The sequence below is a fragment of the Cuculus canorus genome, chromosome 2 (genome assembly GCF_017976375.1).
Source record: "Cuculus canorus isolate bCucCan1 chromosome 2, bCucCan1.pri, whole genome shotgun sequence".
Taxonomy (NCBI): Eukaryota; Metazoa; Chordata; class Aves; order Cuculiformes; family Cuculidae; genus Cuculus; species Cuculus canorus.
Genome location: NC_071402.1, coordinates 106,744,091 through 106,761,985, shown reverse-complemented (window position 1 = coordinate 106,761,985; position 17,895 = coordinate 106,744,091). Strand labels below are relative to the sequence as shown.

The 17,895-nt window shown below is 42.8% G+C and overlaps 1 protein-coding gene across 2 annotated transcripts; it reads left to right on the top strand.

Moving 5' to 3' along the window:
• Positions 1-9,141: 9,141 nt before the first annotated feature.
• Positions 9,142-15,208, top strand: YAE1 (YAE1 maturation factor of ABCE1). Of its 2 annotated transcripts, none has more exons than XM_054058205.1 (4): positions 9,142-9,289; positions 11,351-11,669; positions 13,270-13,391; positions 13,816-15,208. In XM_054058205.1, exons 2-4 carry the CDS (start codon positions 11,553-11,555, stop codon positions 14,243-14,245), a joined length of 669 nt encoding a protein of 222 aa, XP_053914180.1. In that variant the 5' UTR covers positions 9,142-9,289; positions 11,351-11,552; the 3' UTR covers positions 14,246-15,208. The 2 variants fall into 2 exon arrangements, with proteins under 2 accessions (XP_053914180.1, XP_053914179.1); XM_054058204.1 differs by having other exon boundaries at positions 9,152-9,325.
• Positions 15,209-17,895: the final 2,687 nt, after the last annotated feature.

The window sequence follows — 17,895 nt, the reverse complement described above, 5'->3', positions numbered from 1 at the left end:
CCTGGCTGTAGCAGCATGCCAAAGGTAAAAATGGGCAAAAGGGGCATAAACACGTTTCCATGCTGAGCGATATGTTCTCTTGGGCAATTGCTTTGTCTCACCTGGCAGGGTCCTACTCAGAGAGCTCCAATGGCAGTTTACAGGTGACAATGGCTCTGCATGGGGTGTTAGCTCCCTGTGGAAGAGAGCCAGCCCCAGTGTCTAACCAGTTCCCCAGAAGCTCAGCAATGTCACCTCACTTTCTTCCACAGCTGAGGATGAGTTGCCCAGCAGCCTCTGTGCTAGCACAAGCAACCTGTTCTACACTGCAGATAAGGCATACATGCTGTACTAGAATTGTTCACAATCCACATGCAATTCAAAAGTCACCATTTAACCACCCTTGTCATAACCTCAACCTTTCAGAAACTGTGCATAGCCACTGAAACAATTGTTTTCTCATGGTTGCAGGTGCCAAAGAAATTAGTGTACTCCACAAGCTTCATGCCTTCTAGCAGTTCTAGTCACTTCAGACAATTGGATCAGCATTGTACAGCTGATATTCCTGCACTTTTTCATCATTTGCCTGAGTTTATACAAGGCATAAAACAAAGAGGGCAATTCGTCTCTTAGCCAAAGGAAAAAAGCTGGCATTCTCTCCCATTGAAGCAATGTGTGATAAAGTCTGTGTAATTTGAATAGAGTTGCAATTCACTGGGGAAATTCATAACTAGAATACAGCATCTTGCTTGGACCATCCCTGGAGGTGTTCAAGGCCAGGTTGGATGGGGCCTCAGGCAGCCTGATCTAGCGGGATGTCCCTGCCCATGGCAGGGAGGTTGGAACTAGATGATCTTTAAGGTCCCTTCCAACCCTACGTAGTCTATGATTCTATGACTCTACGAACAATTACATCTAGAGTAAGTATTCATATGTTACAATCAATTACTACACAAAAAAAGAAAAAAAAAAGGCAGCACTGCATCAAAAGATGTAACCATCTTGTATACCATGTAAGGTATTACATATTATATATCCTTATTGAAGGATATCTGAGTCACAGAGCTACAGGTTCCTGATTTATTGATGATACAAAATCAGTCAGACTCATCAATGATATTACAATTTCAGTAGACACATGATTCAGCTACAGAACTAAAATGTAGAATTTATTACATTTTCTTGTCCTTACTGACACAACCTTGTTCAGTTCACATGGAATTTCACACTGTAAAAAGCTCACTGTCAACAGGCTGAAGACAATTAGGAGTATTCCTTCCTTGCTTCTTTGTTGTATATTCTAAAAAGGATAGTGTAGTCGTATATTACACTCGTTTTGTGGCCATAAATCTTGAACTGGGATATGTTTAGCATAAGTACCTTATTTTGATCTCACCCATGCCATCTTTTTTGCAATGTCAGAGTTGTTATTGAAGTTCAAAAATGAAAATATGGACTGCATCTGGGGACAAGACATTTCACTCATTTGAGGAGCAAACGAGTTGGAGAATGGTTCGGGTTGGAAGGGATCTTAAAGATCATTCAGCTCCAATCCCCCTGCCATGGGCAGGGACACCTTCCCCTGGATGACATTGCTCAAAGCCTCATCCAACCTGACCTTAAACACCTCCAGGGATGGAGCATCCATGACTTCTCTGGGCAACCTGTCCACGTGCCTCACCACGCTCACAGAAAAAAAATTCCTCCTAATATCTAATCTAAATCTCCCCTCTTTCAACCATTACTCCTCCTCCTGTCACTACACTCCCTGATATATTTATCCCCAGCTTTCCTATAGGCCCCCTTTAAGTACTGGAAGGCTGCTATAAGGTCTCCACGGAGTGTTCTAGTCTCTAGGCTAAAGAAGTCCAAGTCTCTCAGTCTGTCCTCATATGGGAAGTGCTCCAGCCCTCTGATTATTTTTGTGGCCCTCCTCTGAATTCTCTCTAACAGACCCATGTCTTTCCTATGCTGAGTCCTCTAGAACTGAACACAGGACTCCGGGTGATGTATCATGAGTAGAGTAGAAGTGGACAATCATGTCCCTTGACCTGCTGGTCACGCTTCCTTTGATGCAGCACAGGATACCGTTGGCTGTCTGGGCTGCAAGCGCTCATTGCCAACGCATGTTGCTTCTCATCCACCAGCACCCTCAAGTCCCTCTCCTCAGAACTGCTCTCTATCCATTCTTCACCCAGCCTGTATTCATGCTGAGATTGCCCCAATCCAAGTGCAGAACCTTGCACTTGGCTTTGTTGAACTTCATGAGATTCACACAGGCCCACTTCTCAAGCCTGTCAGGGTCCTCTTAGATAGCATTCCTTCCCTTCAGTGTGTCGACTATGCCACAGAGTTGGGTATCATCAGCAAACTTACTGAGGGTGTCCTCAAGCCCACTGTCCACGTCTGTGACAAAGATCTTAAACAACACCGTTCCTAACACCATCCCCTCCAGAACACCACTTATCACCAGTCTCCACTTGGACACTGAGCCATTGACCTCAACTCTTTGAGTACAGTCATCCAGCCAATTCCTATCCACTGAGTGCTGCATCCATCAAATCTGTGTCTCTCCAATTTAGAGACAAGAATGTCATGTGGACAGTGTCAACTACTTTGCACAAGTCCAGGTAGTTGACATCAGTTCCTCTTTCCTTATCCACCAATGCTGTAGCTCCATTGTAGAAAGACAACAAATTCATCAGGCATGATTTGCCCTTAGTGAAGGCATACTGGCTGTCACCAATCACCTCCTTATTTTCCACATGCCTCATCAGGGTTCCCAGGAGGAAACCGATCTGCTCTGTAATCTTGCTGGGCACAGAGGTGAGACTGCCCAGCCTGTAGTTCCCCTGGTCTTCCTGATTTCATTTTTTAAAAATTTTCCCTTTTCCAGTCAGTGGGAATTTCAGCAGACTGCCATGACTTTTCAAATATGATAACAGCTTAGCAATGTCATCTGCCAGTTCCCTCAGATCCCACAGATGTATCTCATCAGGTCCCATGGACTTGTGCACCTTCAGGTTCCCTAGGCGGTCTCTCACCTGATCCTCTCTTACAGTGGGTGGTTCTTTGATCTCCCAGTACCTCCTTGTCTTTGCCTTCTGCGACTTGAGTAGCACAGCCTGAGCCCTTGCTAGTGAAGGCTGAGGCAGAAAAGCCATTGAGCACCTCATCCTTCTCCATATCCTGGGTAACCAGGTCTCCCATTTCCTTCTAGAGAGGGCCCACATTCTTTCTAGTCTTCCTTTTGTCACTGACATTCCTATAAAAGCTTTTCTTGTTGTCCTTGATGTCCTTGGCCAGATTTAATTCTATCAGGGCTTTAGCTTTCCTAACCTGATCCCTGGCTGCTCAGGCAATTTCCCTACATTCCTCCCAGGCTACCTGCCCTTGCTTCCACCCTCTGTAGGCTTCCTTTTTGTGTTCAATTTTGTCCAGGAGTTCCTTGTTCATCCGTGCAGGCCTCCTGGCATTTTTGCCTGATTTCCTCTTTGTTGGAATGCATCACTTCTGAGCTCGGAGGATGTGATCCTTGAATATTAACCAGCTTTCTTTGGCCCCTCTCCCCTCCAGGTCTTTATCCCATGGTACCCAACAAGCAGATCCCTGAAGAGGCCAAAGTCTGCTCTCCTGAAGTCCAGGGTAGTGAGCTTGCTGCACACACTCCTTGCTGCCCTAAGGATCTTGAACTCCAGCATTTCATGGTCACTGCAGCCAAGGCTTCCATCAAACTTCACATTCCCCAACAGTGTTTCCTTGTTGGTGAGAACAAGATCCAGCACAGCACTTCTCGGTGGCTCTTCTATCACTTGGAGAAGGAAGTTATCAGCAACACATGCCAGGAACCTCCTAGACTGCTTGTCTCCTGCTGCGTTGTCCCTTCAACAGATATCAGGGTGTCTGAAGTCTCCAGTTACGACCAGGGCTTGCGAATGCGGGGCTGCCCCTGTCTACAGAGCGCCTCATTTGCTAGCTCTTCCCAGGCTGGTGGCTTATACCAGACCCCCACTACAACATCACTTGTTCCTGCCTCCCCTTTAATCCTGATCCATACAATCTCGGTCAACTCTTCATCCATCCCTAGGTGGAGCTCATTGCACTCCAGCTGGTCATTGACGTAGAGGGCAACACCCCCTCCTTGTCTCCCCTGCCTGTCCTTCTTAAAGAGCCTGTACCCCTCCATTCCAACACTCCAATCATAGGATCCATCCCACTATGTCTCTGTGATGACAGTGAGATCATAGCCCTGCTATGACAGATAGAAGAGAACTGCATTGGTGTCAATAAACTGTACCTGCTGCTCTGTTTAGCACACAACCGTTCAGAGTACATTTTTTCAGACTGCAAGACTGTCTTCCCTACAGATGTTCAAAGCAAGCCCGGGCAAATCAAGGGGAAAAAAGACTTAGTCCTTTGCTTAAGCACTTCCACATATAATTCAGCACAAGCCAAACTGCTGGCAGTCCATGGAATATTCAGGAAAGATTTCTTTCTTCGACAGGATCTGAAATGGTAATGATGCTCCACATAGGGAAAACTGCCCTGTTGTAACATTTAACTATCAAAGTTCCGTGCTTTGGTAATGCAGGGGAGGGAAGAGGCAGAAAACTATCCTCTCCCTTGAAGCCACTCGTGTGACAAGTAATGACAAAATGATTATTAAGATTACTATGGTGCTTTGAAGTGCATGTTAGAAATTTACCCTTGATATATTCAGAACTTTTTAGCTCTTTTTCATATTCTCCTTTTTCTTCTGACATTAAATGAGACATTTTGACGCAAAGTGTTGTGTAATATTATTGCATGTCATTAAAGAAGAGAGAAGTGATTTCACAAAAATGGAGAAGTGTCTCCTATGTATTACTTACCTTCATAAGGTAAGTGGTGATAAGGCTTTACTAGCAAATAGCCTTAATATCCTGAATGAGAAATGTTATAGAAAAACACAGAAATGTACATTTATTGACATGCCCTGGTAATAAACATTGATCCTAGAGGTTTATTTTTACTCTCTTGCTTAATTTAGGGCCATTGTAGTCTTCCGTGCTATGTGCTGCAATATTTAAAACCTTGTTAAGACTATGACCTTGCAGTTAAGCTCACTCTTTCCTTCTGTGTGGTAGGTCTGGAAGCTGAGGATTTAGGCACTGGAGGTCACTGTATTATTATTGCAACATTCAGCCAGCAGCAGAAAATGCTATCACCCCTCACATGAAGGAAAAATGCACAGAGAGCCAAGATCAGGACAGAGACGTAGGCTGCATGCGAGCATGAGTATGTTTTTCCAGTTGCTATTGTAGGCAGTCCTACCAATGCCCTGTTGTTCACCATATTCAAAAGAAACGGCCTAGAATCTGACTGGAGAGTAGAGCCAGATACCCAGAAAAGACCGCAAACTGGACAATAGGCAAAGTACATATTTTGGGAGGCACTTATTGTTTAAGGCTCTTCAGAAACTTTGTGCAATGTTTGGTGAAAATACATATGCCATCTTTAATATCAATGTTCACTCTCCTCACATTTCAATAAATGATTCTTTTCCATTATATTTTAGTCCTATTTACTACAGTGAACCAGTGAACAGTGATTTAAGTGTCTTTGAAATTCATCTAAATAACATTTAAGAACTGTGATTCCTTAAAAAGATTCTATTACTCCCAAAATTAGAGCAAACTAAATATGGCTCTGTCGATCCAAGACAATAAACATCATATGAGCAGAGAATAACTTACATTGTAAATAGTCCTGTGCCCTGGGCCTCTCATAAGCCCTGGCTCAATTCTGCCAGAGACTGTAGTACACAGCAACAGACACCACCCTAATAAGAATGGACCATCCTGCCCCACAGAACAGCCCATACACAGCACAAGTTCTGGCTGTGATAACCAACCACCCTCCAAAAACCCTTGAGGTCTTGACGTGTCTTTGTGCATTATGATGAAATCCATTGCCTGCTCCCATCAGTTTGGGTTTGAGATATTGATGAGCAGAAGACAGGAGTACGTAATAACTATCTGAATGGGAGCAATGCTTTCTCTGAAGCATTACATACACTAATAAAGGTGTAAAAGGAGCAGCTCCTGCCACTATGTTCACATATTTTACTTTTGGCAATCACTTGTGGCAGACTGCTTAATGGCCAACCTTACATCTGAGACAATGATGACAGAAATCCTTGGTAATGATCTCCCACAAACATTTGGTAGCCTTAATCTCTGTGTGACTGTGTACTGGCCCCTCTGGAACCTCTCCCCAGTACTCCAGGTGTGCAGGGAGTACCTGTTAAGCCAAGCACGTTCGTGGCTCAGAGGTACCTTTGGTACAACAGATACCACAGGCTTAAATTAGCCAGTTTTTAATCTTAGATATGGCAGTGACAAACTTTACAATGGGTCACAAATCAACTGCTTCTTTATTCTTCACATTTTCAGGTAACTTTTCTCTATCCTGCAAAAATGCCAGAACTGTGAAATATTGTTCTTGTGTTTCGATCCTTTGGCGTGTGAAATTACAAAGTGTCACTCTAATACGTAGACACTGCTTTATTTGGAACACACATAGGTGTGAAAAACATCCACCTCCTGAGGCACAATACCTCACCCTCAAGCCCTGCCAGCAGCCCTGTGAGGGCCATCAGCATGTCATCAACTTGTCTTTAGGTTGCAACTGCACTTCATGACCTGCTCTGCGTATGTGATGATTCACCAAATTACCCACACACAACTACTGAAAGAAACGGGTGGGAATACGAGCTTTCTTCATTGTTTCTCATGGTTATAAGGACTTCTCTTAAACCAACAACTGTGTGAAATGATAAACTTTGATTAATGTAAATTCAAATTACATTTAAACTGAGATAGTGCAAATTTGGGAAACTCATAGTGACCCTTAGCCATGACCTGGGTATCTTTTCCAGAAGAGCAAGAGGCTGAGGGGACAGAGTGCAAGTTGATAAGCAAAGGGTTAACCCAAGTTTAGTAGTACTGTTGTGACCAGTCATGAGGGGTCACAAGTTCTTGTTGCTGGCTTTTCTGCGGCTGTGCATTTGTGCATGCAGGCTATATTCAGCATTATTTCCTGTTTAAAAAAAAATGACAGAACTAGCTAAATAAGCCTCTAGCAGACAGGAGGTGGAAGTGATAGAGCTAGGCTAGGAAATCAGCAGTCCTAGACATGTATAGTAAGTGTTGAGGGACAAACACACACAGTTCTGGCCATCCAGAGACACCAGTGTTATTTCATCCCGACACACCAGTTTCTAGACAGATCTGGATTACTTGGCCACTTATATCTCAGCATGCAACCAGCAGTGAGTGCTCAAGAAGGGCTGTGAGGAGGACAGGCTACCTCTGCAAAATAAAAGGGTCGAGGGGAATGTGAGTGCTGGGACTGTGTGAATCACAGCAGGCAATCACTCATCTCTTGGCATCTGCAGCATGAGGACAGGCTCTACCATCACCTGTGTCCCCAGCACTGCTGTAGTGAGTCTTACCAGCCATCCATGGGACAGGAGGTGGGACGACTGGCAGTACCGGGAAGTGAGCATAGTACCATGGCCAGCCCAACAAACAGGGAATCAGCCTCTCCAGATGAGGAGCAAGTCTGCTGCCACCCAGGAACCCACAGAAGCACTCAGGGAATGAGGGCATTTGCTGTAACAGGAGCTGACCACGTAGAAAAACCCAAAACTTGAATTCAAGGTTGATGTACAGCACGTTTATGAGGATTAACTAACTTTAAACTCATACTCATAAACCAAATGCAATACACGCTGAGGAAAGGATGCTGAGGGGAGATCTAATCACTGTCTACAACTCTCTGAAAGGAGATTGTAGGGAAGCGGGTATTGGGCTCTTCTCCCAAGTGATAGGCATTAGGATGAGAGGCAATCACATAATAGTTTGGGTTGGAAGGGACCTTAAAGATCATCTAGTTCCAACCCCCCTGCTATGGGCAGGGACACCTCCTACTAGATCAGGCTGCCCAAGGCCCCATCCAACCTGGCCTTGAACACATTCAGGAAGGAGGCATACATAACTTCCCTGGGCAACCTGTGTCAGTGCCTCACCAACCTCATTGTGAAGAAATTACTCCTTATGTCTAGTCTAAATCTTCCCCTCTCCAGTTTATACCCATGGCCCCTCGTCCTATCACTACAAGCCTTTGTAAACAGTCCCTCCACAGCGTTTTTTGTAGCCCCCTTCACGTACTGGAAGGTCGTGATAAGGTCTCCTCTGAGCCTTCTCTTCTCCAGGCTGAACAACCAAAACTCTGTCAGCCTGTCCTCATATGGGAGGTGCTCCAGCCCTCTGATTATCTCTGCAGCCCTGCTCTGGACCCATTCCAACAGCTCCATATCCTTCTTATGTTGAGGATTCCAGAACTGGACATAGTATTCCAGATGAAGTCTCACAAGAGAGGAATAGAGGGGCAGAATCCCCTCCCTCGACCTGCTGGCCATGCTTCTTTGGATACACCCCAGAAAACGGTTAGCCTTCTGGGCTGCGAGCCCACATTGCCAGCTCATGTCAAGCTTCTCAAGCTGCATCAGGGCAGGTTCAGATTGGATTTCAGGAAAAAATTCTTCACTTAAAGGGTTCTTGGGCCCTGGCACAGGCTGCCCAGGGAGGCGGCGGAGTCCCCATCCCTGGAGGTATTTAAAAGACAGACAGATGAAGTGCTCAGTGATATGATTTAGTAGTGGACAGGTACAGTTGGACTTGATGATCTCGAAGGTCTTTTCCAACCAAGCAATTCTATGATTCTATGAAAAACACATCGTTCTGTTGTATTTATGCCAAAACAATATTATTGCTTTGTCTACTAGAAGCAAGCAATGGAACACCGGTCTCCGGCTGGCATCATTTGTATTCAAAAGGATCATAAACTCATAGAATCAGTAGGTTGGAAAAGACCTCTTAGATTATCGAGTCCAACCAGTCCTGTCTGCCACTAAACCACGTCTCCCAGCATGTTCTGGAATCATAGAATGGTTTGGGTTGGAAGGGACCTTAAAGATCATCCAGTTCCACCCCCGCTGCCACGCGCAGGGACACCTCCCACTGGATCAGGCTCCTCGAGGCCCCGTCCAGCCTGGCCTTTATTATCTTTGTTTATTATCTCTATGCGTAAACGCTGCAGCGGGCAGCCCCGCCCGCACTCAAGATGGCCGCCGCCGCCTCCCGTATCTCAGACGGGCTCTGAAGCCGCGGGGCCGCCGGAGGTGGTAGGTGGTGGCTCAGAGCTTGCCCTCAGCCAACATGGCTGCCGCTCGCTTCCGGCGGCAGCGATACCGCTTTGCCCGCAGGTAAGATGGCGGCGCGCAGGTGGTGTGGCGGTGGAGGTGAGGGGCTGGGGAAAAAGGGGGGGCTCCTCGCAGCGCGGCGGCGGCTTTTGGGGAGCTGTGTGTCCGCAGTGGGGGCCTGGGGCCGCGGGGAGGGAGGCCGGGGCCTCGGCGGTGGCTGAGGGGGAGCGGCGGTGGACAGTTATGTCCCAGGAGAAGCAGCGTGGCCGGGGGCGGGGTGGGGGGCTCCCAAGCCGTAGTTCCCTCAGCGAGGAGCAGCGCTTGCGAGTTGTGGAGACACTGAGAATGCCGGCAAAGAAACTTTCCGAGTCTCGTTTAGAAGTTTCAGAAAGCAAGCAGCCTTTATCAGGGCTGGGCAACACGAGGAGTGATCTCCATCCATCGTGTGCAGGGAGACGAGAGTTGGGACAGGATGGATTCCCCACTTACATGCATGTGGATAAGTCCTCCCAGAAATCTTATGCGTATTCTATCACTTTCCAACAACTCGTTTTAATGTTATTATGAACTTCACAGCAGCCAAATTCACTTATTATGAACTTCACAGCAGCCAAAACTCTTGCTAATTTGGAGTTGGCTCCAGCTCTGCCTGACCTTGCCTTTAAGATAAGAAAAAACTCCAGACAGAGGTGATTACAGAAGAAACATCTGTTTGGCACAGATCATGCTTCACACGAGACGTTATCATCTTCAAAGAATGAACAGTGTCTGGAAAAAAATTGCTTGAAAGAAAACATGTCTAACTTTAAGGGAACACAATTACTTAGATGCAACTTAGCTCTGCTTTAGCTTAAATCAAAAAGATTCCACTTTTTGTAATACTAACTACCTCTTGTATCAGTGGGAGCTACACCAGTGCAGGGACCTCACTATGAGAGGCTTTCTTCAGTGCAAAAGATTAAATAATGCAGTTAATATCTTCTTCCCTCTGCAGTAGAGGTAGCTAAGTCTTTATTCAAAATATGAAGGAGTACCAAGAGTTTTTTTACTGCAAGGGTGGTGAGGCACTGGAACAGGTCGTCCAGAAAAGTCATGGATGCCCTATCCCTGGAGGTGTTCAAGGCCAAGTTGGATGAGGCTTTGAGCACCCTGGTCCAGTGGAAGGTGTCCCTGCCCAGGGCAGGAGGATTGGAGCTGGATGATCTTTAGGGTCTCCTCCAGCTGTGAGAAACATCCTCATAGCCAGTGGAGTCAGGCTCAGATAGATTCCTTAGTGAAGCACACTTTATTCACATCCATGCATAAACAGGTGTCCCACCAAGTAGGCACATGTGGGTATACTCTTAGCACACTTGTATTTTTAATACCAACAACCAGATTGTCCCTCCATTATTTACCCATTGGCTGGATAGTTTAAGGTTTACAGCCTATCTGATGCTTCTAATTAGCCGATCAGGTCTTCCACCCCTGTTCATTTCTCCCACCATACCTCTCCAGTTGCCCCCTCCCCTTATCTAGACACTTCCTTCCATGGTTTTGGGTTTCTTAGAACTTCTTAGTAGTTACCTCCTTAGGCTTGCCTGGCATGAGGTTTGCACTGGTATTATCGTGCATCATACAAAGATAGTTCTGTGTTTTAATTTTTGACCACAGACCTAACTTACATGAGGTCTTACTAACTTATAAAGTTGTAGGTGTCTTTGCCTCTGGTCCTTACTGGGCAAAATTCAGTACCTGTATTGCAAAAATAACATTTCTTTTCCTAACACAGCCCAAATTATTTTATGATTCTGTGATTTCTAGTCAAAGTTTATAAGGTGGTTAGGTATTTGGCATAACCTGGAAAGTGGAAATGAAAGTCCTTGCCAGTTCCTAACTCAGCAGGCAGTTACCTGTGCCTGTAACTTCATGTGCTGCATGGAAGACGTATGGGACTGTTAGTCAGCTGCTGTCAGCATAAAGTTGTTTCTGCCTGTTGTTCGCATATCAGCAACATCTAGAAATGCTTACTTGACATGCATGTGTGTGTCACTGCCATAAGAAGGGAAACTACTGTCTCAGGTTGTCTTTGTAAACCACAGAAGTTGCTTTACCGGCAATGATCTGACTTTCTTATCTTGACAGATACACCCTGATGGTAAACGGCATCTGTTTTCCTTGTGGAAATAAAGGTACAGGTTGAATAATCAGCTCCATACATTGCTTCTCTTCAGAACTCACATTTTTTGCCTGCGCTTCTCATCTGATGCTTAGCCAGAGGGACTTCTGAGAGTTTCTCAGTATTTTTATTAGCATATCAGCAGAGGTTGTAGTCATCACTGCTACTATGTCCTGGGTACAAGCTGCAGTCAGCCGAGCCAATGAGGATATATTTGATGAAGATGCAGATGAGATGTATCTACTACAGAAAGAGTGGAACAGCACCATGAAACAAAGGTTGAAGGTACTTCTGTAATAATGATTTAATAGTCTTTTTAACCATTTTAGATTTACTGATACGTGCCTTCATATATACTTGGCTGATTTAACGAGAAAACTAAGAGTGGCTGCTTATAAGTTACTGTGGCTTAGTTTCTTCTGAATGTTGGGAAAATGTACCAGGGATTTACAGAAACTCTATCCTAGTAGTCATGAGAGCGAAGTACTGTTTTACCAAAACATGTTGGCTCCCTCCACACTGCCATGTGTATTTGTAAAAGGCAGTGCTAAATTCTGATTCTATTTCCTTCATACTTGTAGGGTTATCACCAGAAAATGTAGGGCAACACAGCTAATAAAGAAACATGAGATGTTTGGGGGGTTAGGTACAGTACTTCATCAGTCAGATTTAATGTGTGACTCCATGTGGAACTGCAGTTATATAGTGTGGTCTGGGTAGTTCTTTGGCTTATTTATTATCCTAATGAAAAATACTTCTTATGAAAGCTGGTTTCCACAGCTCTTCCCTCGCTGGAATTCTGCACGGAACAAAACAAGTCCATAAACCCAGGTTACTTCAACAGATACATTATCATTCAGAGTGGGGCCAGTGGGGCTTGTCTGCTCACAAGTGACTGGCATTTGGCCGAAGAACATGAATGGAAGCTGTTGTTGTAGGCTGTTGATGAGGAAGGATATTACAACACAGCTGTTGTGTTATTCTCCAAGGAGAAGTTTTCTGCATCTGAGTCCCTCAAAAAGACTGGTTTTCTTAAGGGGCTATTTAGTGTTCTTACACAAATCCCTCTGGTATTTTACAAGTAGATCCTGCAAAATCATAAAACGGTGAGGCTAGAGCTGTATGATGGGCAAAATAAAAAAACAGTCTTGCTCCTGGCTATTTCTGTAGCAAGGCCACCAGTTTTCTTCTCTTATGAGCAAACCAAATCAAAGTTTTCACTCTTACAACTTGCAGTTTTGGTGTGAAAAATGTTAAGAATTATTCCACATTATGTAGTAATGTGATTAGAATACAAAGAAATGAATTTGCATTACAGTCATTAGCTTTTTCTTACAGAAAGCAATCACAATTTTATGTGTATATGTGACTCTCCAATCACCATATTTTCCCTGTGTAACTCTTGAATTGAGCGAGATCCAGCAAATTGAGTAGCAAGGCTCCATAATTAGTTTTGTGAAAACAGGTACGTGGATCATGGATAGGAGAGTACCTCTGCTAAAAGGGAGGTTTTGCACCTGTCTGTTCTTACCTGGAAAACTACATGAGGTTATTCCTCAAGGAATTTTTCATAAGGGACTTGGTCATCACAAAATTAAGCATGCTTTCGTGCAAATTTGTCTTATTTTTTTATGTTTCTAAAAATACTTTTCTCATTTTCTGAGCTTGCTGGGGAAGCTTTTGGAAAAAGAACTGGATCTTGCAGATCAGTAAATTCTAATGCACTGCAGAAAGCATGTTTTGGTTTAGCAGTGGGAGAGAAGTGCTCAAGCATAGAAGCTGTAATTGAAGAGATTGAATACCCATTTAAAATGTTGTAGTATGAAATTGTCATGGGGCAGATTTTTCACATTGCGAACAACCTGTTTCACCACTCCTGTTATAGGAAGGCTACAGGGATGGAATTGAGGCTGGGAAAGAACTTGCGCTCCAGGAAGGCTTCAATCAAGGTTATAGGCATGGTGCTGAGCTGATGGTTACCTGTGGCCAGTTCAGAGGAACCCTGAAGTAAGTTACAAACTCTTTAAGGCCATGTGTGTGTAGAGGGTATGTATGGAGGTAGTATGCATGTAGGTTTGGGGTTGTTTTAATTAAAAAAAAAAAAAAATTTAAAAAAAGACATTGTGATTCTGTCCAAAGTAAGCAGCCTGAGAATTTGCAGGTCTTGAATACAGAGAATTGCCTACCTGCATATAGAATGATCATTCTTAAAAATATTCCTTCAGTTCTCTTTGAAAATTATCTAAATCTGTATCTTTAAGCTTAGTATTCAGTTCTACTGCTTGAATTTCCCAGAAAATGTGAATGAAACATATATACTTTATATAAAAGGTACAGATTTCTTGTGAGATTGCTATCTCCTTCCAGCACCCAGAAATCTGTGTGGATACATCTAATCGATTTTTTGCTATTGTTGTTCTTCACTTTTCAGTGCTCTCTTATCCTGGTGTCATCTTAATGGACATGACTCTGCCTTAAGTAAGATAAATAATCTTCTCGATGCAGTTGGAAAGCATGAAGAAGATGTGCTTAAGTGTCTGAATTCTACTGAACAACAGCCACATCTCAAACACATTTTAGACTGTGTTCACGATATGGACCTTAATCATACAGCTCCAGCTGGGACAGAGTACAATGGAGGTAAAGCTGGGAAACACGAAGACATTGGCAGCTCTGGTGAAAACATTTGTAGAAATAATGTTGTGGTTGGTTCCTTGCAGTCTGAGTGCAGCAAGGCAAAACTCTGTACAGATCCTGAACAGTCAACCCTTGCTTGGGTTAAAAAACAGACAGTTTGGCTCGTAGAACAACTGGGCTTATCTTTGGATATACTCCATCATGTCCAGCAACTGCAGCACTAGTGTCTTTGCCTCATGGTATTCAGAATTATCTCAGCTGGATTTGATTCTCAGTTTTTGGACCATGTACAGGCTCGTGCCTGACTTTGTTTTAGGGAACCCTGATTTTGATACTTCCTAGGAGATATTTATTTTGTAAATCTTCACCATGCTTTGGCTTCTGGCAAAAACACCCTTGCTTTCAATCAGACATAACTGTCACAGAAAGGGGAAATGACTCGTAAAGCTCTACAAAGATTTACTAAATATGTTTCGATCCTGTGGTGAGGATTTTGCCCTCACTTTCCCTTTTGGCAGCAGTCTAGAAATTGGGCACATCCCTTAAATAACATCTCTAAATAGGTTCCCTCTAATATGTGAAAAACATGCCCAGAGCTATGGACAAGCTATTCTTGCAGAATAAGCTGCTGTTGATGATATGCTGACTCTGTGCAAAACAGAACAGGATTTGCTGCTGATTTCTAGAGTGCTATGACTCTCGCTAGTCACTATATAAAACATAGGAGTTTTTCACCTTTTGTCAAATTGTTCCTCTTTTGTAACCACTATGCAGTGCGCTTTCACAGTTGGACACTATTTTTTCCCTCCTAATACAGTTCTATTTATTTAACTTTTGCTGAAAATCCACTATTCTCTTCAAATGTAGAATTATTGACAATTCCATTGTTTTACTCTTAGACCATCTACTCTTACTCTGTTTGACTACACTGAACAGATTTCCAGTCTAACGAACTTCCTTGTGTTATTTTTTGATTTATTTTGCCAGTCCCTTTAGCCTGACTGTCTTTCCCTCATTCCTATAGTGTTTTTCCCAAACCCTTGAAGGAAGCCAGGCTTTTTCACTTTCTCTTAGAAACACGTTGTCAACCACACATGCATGTTTCTGACAACTTCGTGTTTCTGTGCCAACATTCTATATTTGAGACCTTCTCCTAGTGCCTGCCTTAACTGTAGCTGCTAATTGCTCTGGTCTTTTCTTTGTCAATGCCTATCTGTTTTACACTCATTAAACTGATTTACAGTAAGTCAGTTTACTTGTATTAAGTTGCTTGTAACTTTCCTTCATGTCTGAGACAAAGCAGGTCTAGACAGAGAAGAACTGGAATTTTGAACACTAGACTTAGCTATACGTTGAAAAAAAAATGAAACCACAAAACAATTTTATACTTCGAGGCTAGAAAAAAAGCTAAGGTAAATATTACTTGATTTTTGGAGACTGATTGTACAGCTTTCTTCCTTAAGACTCTTGTTACCCTGCCATGTATTGGTAGACTGGAAGTTTGGATGCCAATCGGTACCACTTTTGCATCAAGAGAAAACAGAACTGCAATTAAGACTCCCTTATTATTATTTCCAAAACAGTGGACAAATAGGGCTGTCTGTGTTAATTATATATGTAAAGAATTGTTCAAACAACTTTCTCTTTCTCAATTTATTTAGCATGATGCTGACATAGATAAATGTTAATTTCTACAAGTGCGTGTCTTATGTTATATCCTGTATCACATACGTGAGACAGAAATTTCTTCTATACTGTGGTAGAATATGGTGCAGACAAAAATGAAGCTTACTAGGACAGTGTTAAGACTTCCCAAATCTAGAAGTTTAAAAGTGCAAATTCAGGACTATTACTTCTACGTATTTAATATTGTCCAAAGAGGAAACTCCGTTCACAAATTACTAACTAGACAATGAGCTTGCCAAGTTCTCTCTGACTACTTCTATGAAAGCAATCTATGCCAAGGAAAATATTTCTTGTTTGATTATCAAACAGTAGATGATGTGGTTTACTTATCTGTCATAACAGTTTCTGTAATAGCTGTGGAATCACTTTCCTCTACTCTGCACAAAGTTTCTGTGCTTGCTGTGGGGTTAATTTTTATTGTGTTATCACCCAGAGTTTCCACTTTGGCCATGGAGAGATTTTCTTTTAGGCTGTGTGTAATACTTGGCTTATCTCTCACTACCAAATCTTGCTGACCAGCCACAGAAGGGCTTTCTTCGGGGCTGTTAGAATCCGTAATTTGTTCACGTGATGATTCAGGTTTTTGTTTCTTGTCTATTTCCATGGTTTGTGTTTTGCTATCAGCTTTCACCTTGGCAGCATTCCTGAAAATAGCTCTCATGACAACTGGGACTGACATACAACTGAAGGAGGAAATGAAACGTTAGTCACTACTACAGACTTCACCCATTCTTCAACATACTTCTGTTTTTAAACAGTGGCTGACACTTGAATGGGGTGTGGTGAAAAACATCAGTACCTCCTCGCATCTTTTTGCCTTGTGCAAGATACAGGTATTGCACTGTAACTACAGTATAACTACATGTGCTATAGAGGAAACACAGATTGACACAATGAAATCAAGTGCAATTTGAGCTTACCAGTGTAGAGCAGCTTTGATGGAGTCATTAAAGGTGCTCTTAATAAAAACCTAAGCTAATAATATTGAAATATATTCATTCTTGCTGAGTTTTATAACTGTAACTTTCATGTTTTGTATAAGACAGACACAGAGGATGTAGTCTCTAAAACACTATCTACAGTAAATAGGGGCAGGGGTCTGCTCTAAAAATAGTTACCTGGTTCCAAGAATAGTATCAAGTATCCTATGGCTTAAGACAGGGCAGGCTAATTAAACAAGTTAAAAATCCAGCCTGCATTCATCTTGCTGTCATCAAATAGAAAATAGTTGTGTATTAGTTTGTGCCAAATGAATTGGTGCTCCCAGTCATTTCTCTAGCATCTGTTCATATATTGCAGCAACTTGCCCCTCTTGGAATTTGTTTCAGAAAACAAGCCAAAGGCAGTGTTGTAGATATGCCACATACATCTGACTTTCTGAAAAGCACTGATTGGTATTAGGTAGATGTGGAAAAGTCCTTTTCATGCTCTTCTAAGTTACACCAGTCACAAGATTGTCACGAGGTGGAGTCTTCAGGAAAGCATGTTTATAAAAGAAAAAAGTATCTAGAAGAGGTAAAACTGTCTTCATGCAAAAGTGTTTCCCTGCCCCACAGGCTTTCTACTAGAAAGAAACACTTTTCATCGGTATTAACTTTAAATTTCTTGAAAGAGATACTTAAGTCGTTGAAATAACTTATTCTCGCTATTATAATCTCTTACTAGAGTGAAGCTTTCTGGTTGCTCAGTTTATGATGTTGTGAATGCACATGCTGTTTCCTTTACATGGACATCGAAAGTTCATTTCAACTGTTATGAAATAAAATAAAATGAAACTACTTACCGCTTCAAAGCTTTTGTTACAAAGTCATCACTAGAATTTAGAAGTGGATCTTGAGGATTTAAATGAAGGTGACATTGGACTTCTCTGGAGGTTATAACATCAATTATCACTAAGAAAGAACAATATAAGTATTTCAATATACAGCATTTTTATTAGTATTGAAAGCCATTCTTTCATTGTGATGCTTAAGACAGATAAGACTTAAGTCAGTGGGAAGGGGTTTGCAGTAATGCTCTTGCATAAGGCTTGCTGTTTCCCTGATATGCTTAACTCGGAAATAGTAGAAGTTTCAATTTATTAAGTGAAGGCCAAGACAGAATAGGACTTGAATATTTGCTTTTGCTTTCTGGTTTATGCTGAATATGGAACACTTTACATAGGCAATTTATACACAAGTCCGGCTTT

Bases quoted from the DNA above. Each gene is read 5' to 3' on its own strand.
- YAE1 (XM_054058205.1), top strand. From the start codon at position 11,553: ATGTCCTGGGTACAAGCTGCAGTCAGCCGAGCCAATGAGGATATATTT. The intron at 11,670-13,269 runs GTACTTCTGTAA...CTCCTGTTATAG, and splicing joins CCATGAAACAAAGGTTGAAG to GAAGGCTACAGGGATGGAAT. The intron at 13,392-13,815 runs GTAAGTTACAAA...TTCACTTTTCAG, and splicing joins CAGTTCAGAGGAACCCTGAA to TGCTCTCTTATCCTGGTGTC.